The sequence below is a fragment of the Portunus trituberculatus genome, chromosome 1 (genome assembly GCF_017591435.1).
Source record: "Portunus trituberculatus isolate SZX2019 chromosome 1, ASM1759143v1, whole genome shotgun sequence".
In the NCBI taxonomy this organism is placed as follows: Eukaryota; Metazoa; Arthropoda; class Malacostraca; order Decapoda; family Portunidae; genus Portunus; species Portunus trituberculatus.
Genome location: NC_059255.1, coordinates 6677748 through 6684633, shown reverse-complemented (window position 1 = coordinate 6684633; position 6886 = coordinate 6677748). Strand labels below are relative to the sequence as shown.

Genomic DNA, 6886 nt, shown 5'->3' with positions numbered 1-6886 from the left:
GTCATTATACTAATGGCATGTCATCACATCATGGGTGGTACACAGTATCCATCTAGTGTCACAGTATCTTAGTCTATCAGAGTTCATGAGGAGCTCCAGTGGGTGAGTTTGACACTTGACAGGTGGCTTGCATATCAAAGCCCTCACACCGCCTACCTTTTATAGCTCCTCCATATAAGCCTGCCCCCTCCCCCCTCACTCTCTCTTTGTGGATATTTCCTGGCAATAAAGAGTACCTCAAAGCTCCCTGGCTATTTACGATTACTTATTGAAACTAATGGCAGGACAGCCTCTCGTATCTCTAATCATCCCCTGGCTCCAGTGATAACTCCTAAACACAACTCAAGTTGCTAACTCAAGATGTATTAGACTTCGTCTAATACATCTTGATCATGCCAGTCTTAGGGGGAGGGGGAGGAGGGAGGGATGGGAAGGTAGGCAGGCAGGCAAGTAGGGGAACGTCAGAGACAGCCGTACCCAATGGCAACTACAGTCTACAGTACTATAAAGAAAGGATGCCAGATGTCACTTTTGTTTGAAACATAGATAGGAAAACTGCTTCGTTGAGTAAGGAACCGAAATACACATGTACTACATACGTACATACATACACATTCGTTGATATATCATATATGTACATACACATGTAAAGACATTATTCGTGTTGATTCTGGCCTTTTAATCTTAATATTGTTGTCAAACACGTCCCGTGCAAAAGTCGCCGTGCGGCGGTGGTCCGTGGTCCAGGTCCACCCCCGCCGGTTAGTTTCCCTTGAGTAGCAGTTAGTACTGTACACGTTGCCCGCGCTGTGCTGGCCTGGCCGTCTAGCAGGCGGCCTGTGAGGCAGTGAAGATAAAGATAGCGACAGTAACGAAGAGAATAGTGCGTGTGCAGCCTCTCAGTAATCAGAGGTTAACTATTTATACACCGTTGAGGACACACAACAGACAGCGATGTGTGGGTGCCTTGCTGATGACACGGACATGGAGCCGCCACCACAGTCTTTGGCTAACGTAAGTAATATAATGGTGTAGCTCATCATTTCACGGTGCTGTCATGTCATAACCTAATGTTGGTAACCTCCAGGACAACATATCAGTGAACTAACACCTGCAGAGACTTCAAACCCCCGATAATCCAAACCTTCGATATGTAAACAAACCAATCCTCTGACCCGCCGCCTCTCTCTCACCCATTATCTGCCTCATCTCTCACTCAGCACAGGCCAGACAGGTCACAAAGTGAAGCCATAGACCTAATCTTTCATGTTTGTTGTTGAAATATATCCGCAATTGCCTGATTTGTTTGTTATGGAGGCCCAGTGAAGGGAAAGGGGGCCAGGACGTGACGTCACGAGCCGCCATGTTGTGACGTCATGAGCGGCTCCCGCCGGTCCCAGATCCTCGACTTTTCACTATTATTTATATTTGTGTCAGTGCATTTATTTGGAGTCACAAGCACCTTTTGACGGTTTGTAATGATAGTGGGTCGTGTTTTGCGTGTGTTCCATGCCTGAGTTGAGTGAAGTGCGGTGATTTAGAGAGTGTTTGGGACTCAGATGAGAGGGCGAAAATACGCTAAAATTTTTCCCCCCGCTGTGAGTGATTTTTTATTTGAGGTTGTAGCGAAGCGTTTGTGTTTTCCAAGAAAGGTTTATGATGGAAAAAGTGTGAAAGGCTCCTGATAAGTGGAATATGTGGACTGTAAGAGTGATTTGTAGCCGTGTTAAAATGTTAAACAACGTCATTTTTTAAATGTTTATTTTTCTAATTGAGCGTGTTGGCGGGTTTTGATATTTTGAAATGATGGTTATAATTTTTGAAAAGCGTTATCAATCCTGTTGAAGGAAATTGGTGGACTTTGGAATTGTTTTTAAGCATGTCGAAGTGTTAACACTTTATTTATTATGTTTTTTGAAATATTTTCATTATTCCTCATTCCGGTAATATTTTTATATTTTAGGAATTAGTTTTGATTGGTAACAAGTTGAAATTTATATATTAGCGGTGTCCAGCTGCCTTTTTGGGAATCCTCATTTTCAAAATGGTTTGCGTTACGTATATAAGTGACGTCATCAAGGGGGCCGGACCCCGGCTGGACCCAGACCCACATCCCGCTCCAGGCCCGAGGGTGTGGGGGTTGGTGGGTGGGTGGGCGGTGTGTGTGTGTGTGTGTGTGTGTGTGTGTGTGTGTGTGTGTGTGTGTGTGTGTGTGTGTGTGTGTGTGTGTCGGTCGCCTGCTGGTCAGCCAGCCAGTCTTCCCCATTACGGAGCGAGCTCAGAGCTCATAGACCGATCTTCAGGTAGGACTGAGACCACAACACACTCCACACACCGGGAAAGCGAGGCCACAACCCCTCCAGTTACATCCCGTACCTGTTTACTGCTAGGTGAACACACCCCACACATTAACAGCCAAGCCCATATGCCTCGCCGCTTACCGGGAGTCGAACCCGGCCCTCTCGATTGTGAGTCGAGCGCGCGTGTGCGTGTGCGCGCGCGCGCCCGCTCGTTGTCTTTATCAGTTGTGTGTGTGTGTGTATGTATGTATGTGCGCGCGCGCGTTGTCTTTATCAGTACTGTGTGTGTGTGTGTGTGTCGAAAAGTTAGTCATCTCTTTAGCAATCTCAACATAAACTTCGATATCTTCACAATTCCTTTCCTCTTAATTCATCTTCTTCCATAAATAATGATAATAATAATAATAATAATAATATCCACATGTTCTTTAATTCCATTCTTGATTTCAGCACTGGCCATTCTTTCCCGTATTGTATTGCGCTGTGCTGTGATGGCCTCCCCGCAACACACAGCAGCTCCAGTGGTATCGAGTCGCAGTGTTTGCAAAGGTAGCGTGAGTTTGCGTGTGTTTGTTCCCAGTTATAGCATTGTAATCACTCGAACTCCAGGAAGGATGATAAAAGCTTATAAAAACACTCATGGTAACTAGCTAAGCATTTGTCAGACCTTGAAAACTCGTGTGTGTGTGTGTGTGTGTGTGTGTGTGTGTGTGTGAACGGAACGGCAGCTGATAATAATGTTTCCACACACACACAGAGCAGGAATATACTAAATAAGGAGAATTATAGAGTGGCGAGAAATGAGTATGTGAGGGTAAGGAGGGAGGAAGAAAGAAAATTTGAAAAAGATATTGTAGACAAGAGTAAGGAACATCCAAAATTGTTTTACAGGTTTATAAATGGTAAACTTAAAAAGAGAGAGTCCATTGAAAGATTAAAAGGAGAGCAAGGGATAGTAGATGACCCTAAGAATATAGCGGAATTGCTAAATAATAGGTTTCAACAAGTATTTACTGAAGAAACAATGTTTGTAAAGCCTCAAAATGTACAAGGAAATGTGCACATGGATGACATTAAGATACCTAAAAGGAGTTATATAAAATGTTGGAGGAACTTAAAGATGATAAAGCGATGGGACCAGACGAAGTTTCAGGAAAATTATTGAAGGAATGTAGAGAAGAATTGATTGATCCATTATATGATATTATAAGGTGCTCATTAGAAACAGGGAAGTACCAGTAGAGTGGAAAAGAGCTGAAGTGGTGCCCATTTATAAGGGAGGCAGTAAGGAAGAGCCTCTTAACTATAGACCTGTGTCTCTAACAAGTGTGGTCGGTAAGATTTGTGAGAGGGTGATAAAGAAATATTGGATACGGTTCCTGGAGGATCATAAGTTATTATCGGATCATCAATTTGGCTTTAGGAAAGGGAGGTCATGTGTAACAAATCTACTGAGCTTTTATTCAAGAGTGGTTGACAAAATACAAGAGAGAGGGATGGATGGACTGTGTATATTTGGATTTAAAGAAAGCTTTTGACAAGGTACCTCACATGAGACTGCTATGGAAATTAGAGATTTATGGAGGACTGAAAGGAAAAGTGTTAAAGTGGATGGAAAACTACTTGAGATGGAGGGAGATGAGAACGGTAATAAGGGATGCAAAGTCGGACTGGTTGGTGGTGGAGAGTGGAGTCCCACAAGGCTCAGTGCTGGCACCAATACTTTTCCTTGTATATATTAATGACATGCCAGAGGGAGTAAACAGTTATATTAATTTGTTTGCGGATGATGCGAAGTTGTGTAGGTGTGTGAAGAGTGAAGAAGATTGTGAAATTTTACAGGCAGACCTGGATAAGATTTGGGAGTGGAGCAAGAGGTGGCAAATGGAATTTAATCTGAGCAAAAGTCATGTGATGGAGATGGGGAAGAGTGGAAGACGGCCAAGAGGGTCATATAAGATGGGTGAAGAAGTAGTGTTGAAAAAGGTGGAAAAGGAAAAGGATTTGGGAGTGATAATACAAGACCATGGGCAGTTTGAGGCTCATATTGATAAGATGTTTGGAGAAACGTATAATTTGATAAAAATATTGGATTAGCCTTCCATTATATGGATAAAGATATGATGAAGAAATTAATTAGTATGGTAATTAGACCAAGATTGGAATATGCTGGAGTGGTTTGGTCCCCTTATAAAAAGAAGCATATAAGGAAGTTGGAGAGATTGCAGAGAATGGCAACAAAAATGGTTCCGGAATTGGCAGAAATGACCTATGAGGAGAGATTAAAAGAAATGAATTTGCCTACCTTGGAACAAAGAAGAGAAAGAGGAGATTTAATACAGGTTTATAAACTGTTGAACGGACTGGATGAAGTGGATAATGAGCAAATGATGTTGAGAGAGGAAAACTTAAATAGAACTACAAGATCGCATAGTAAAAAGATAGCCAAGGGAATATGCTTGAAGGATGTGAAGAAATATAGTTTCCCACAAAGATGTGTGGAGGTGTGGAATGGTTTGAGTGAGGAGGTGGTGTCAGCAAGGAGTGTGCATAGTTTTAAAGGAAAGTTGGATGTGTGTAGATATGGAGACGGGGCCACACCAGTATGATACCCAGGCCCTGTAAAATTACAACTAGGTGAATACACACACACACACACACACACACACACACACACACACACACACACACACAGCAATCAAAACACCACTAAAACACACACAAAAACTTACATAATAAAAAAAAAAATTAAAACGGATACAACCAACAAAACCGTACAATTTAGCGTGTGTGTGTGTGTGTGTGTGTGTGTGTGTGTGTGTGTGTTGCGGTCGATGTGTGGTAACGATTAATCACAAAAAAACAATGCCTAGACTCGCCACAGCTCGTCACTTGGCTTGCTGTGTTGTTCCTGAGAGAAAACTGTGTTGCTTCGATCGTAAACTCTCTTATTTTATTTTATGGTTTCTTTGTATTCGTTTTGTCGAGAGAGAGAGAGAGAGAGAGAGAGAGAGAGAGAGAGAGAGTTTTAGCCTTTAGGTAGTACAAAAATCTACTTTCACCACTATTACGAGAGAGAGAATAGGCACTAGGAGAGAGAGAGAGAGAGAGAGAGAGAGAGAGAGAGAGAGAGAGAGAAATTAGAGCGCTACGTACCTTTCTATAGTTCAAAGGTTCTCTCTCTCTCTCTCTCTCTCTCTCTCTCTCTCTCTCTCTCTCTCTCTCTCTCTCTCATTTCATATACTTTGTTTTGATAATCATCGTACAGTGAGATAATGCTTGTCTGTCTGTCTGTCTGTATATCATCTCTATCTTTGTATCTATCTATCTATCTATTTATCTATCTATCTATCTATCTATCTATCTGCCACATACTAAGACAATTTATATTAGAGTAAGGCAAGTTATGTCAAATTAGGTCAAGTTATGCTATGTTATGTAAGACCAAGCGTACGATAATTTGTGTACGGTTTAGTGTCACATCATGTCTGTCTGTCTGTCTGTCATCTCTATCTATCGTATTTGTTTATTTATGAGTTTTATTTAACTTAGCGATAAACAAGTGATTTTAATAAGGCAATAAGTAAACAAGGGGGAGTAATTTAATTGTTTTGGTGATGGTAGTTACGTAAATACTTCAAAATAACATTAAAATAAGGAAACTATTTTATTGAACTTTGAGGCGAGAAATTAATCAATAAATAAACGTTTTCAGAGAGAGAGAGAGAGAGATAAATGAATGGAGATAAGGAAAACAAAGATAGAGAATGGCAGTTTCCCCTAAGCCGGTTATCAAGTTTCCTTAAATAACCCTTTTATATAACCCTTTTACAAACCGCTACCGAAATAAAAACATAGACTGATAAATAGTTAATATAAAATCCCCCTTAAATGTTCCCTAAAAGCTAAGAGAACGGCAGCGCAAGGTAAAGGGATCAGTGGAAGTTTCCTAACACTTGGCAATATTATTCTTAGCAGACGACATACGAACGAGGGAGGTGGCTACTGATTTCTAGCACGTGTCGCATAAAAATCAGGAGAATCTACGGATATTTTGTTTATACTGTCGATAAATCAGGAGACTAGTCGGATTTTTTGGTACATTGCGTCAAAATTCTAGATCAAAACACGGAAATCCATGCATACTTAAGCTTCAAATAACGGGAAACACGGTATTTTCACCTCAAACAACGTATAGGAAATAAATCCACAATAAAATACAAATTAAATCACCAAACCCCACTCCATTATAACACGTATTAGTAGCAAAATAAAGGAAATAAGATTAAACACCAAGCCGGGGAAGAATATCAGGAGGCATCGCTACAGATAAAAGAAAACGAGGCTGGAAAATGTATCAGTTGGCCATCAGCTGTGAGAGAGGCAGGATGTTGGCGCCACTGAGGAACACACTTATTTCCACCCTTAGACGGTAAATAGGAGGGAGGAAGGGGTGTGGAGGGGTGAGGGGCGTGTGTGGAGGGGTGGGGTGGGGTGTACCGGGAGGGGGCGTATGGGGGGTGTAATAGTGTGATGTATGTTGTTATTACCACTACTATTACTAGCACCATTACTACTACTACTAC

The 6886-nt window shown here is 41.5% G+C and overlaps 1 protein-coding gene across 1 annotated transcript in view; it reads left to right on the top strand.

Annotated features, from left to right (window-relative positions):
* Nucleotides 1-6651: 6651 nt before the first annotated feature.
* Nucleotides 6652-6886, top strand: part of LOC123500508 (delta-1-pyrroline-5-carboxylate dehydrogenase, mitochondrial-like) — a 12787-nt gene continuing 12552 nt past the window's right edge. The window contains exon 1 of the mRNA XM_045249232.1: nt 6652-6732. Within this exon, the coding sequence (XP_045105167.1) occupies nt 6653-6732 (80 nt within the window). The 5' untranslated portion in view covers nt 6652. The remainder of the gene's footprint in view (nt 6733-6886) is intronic.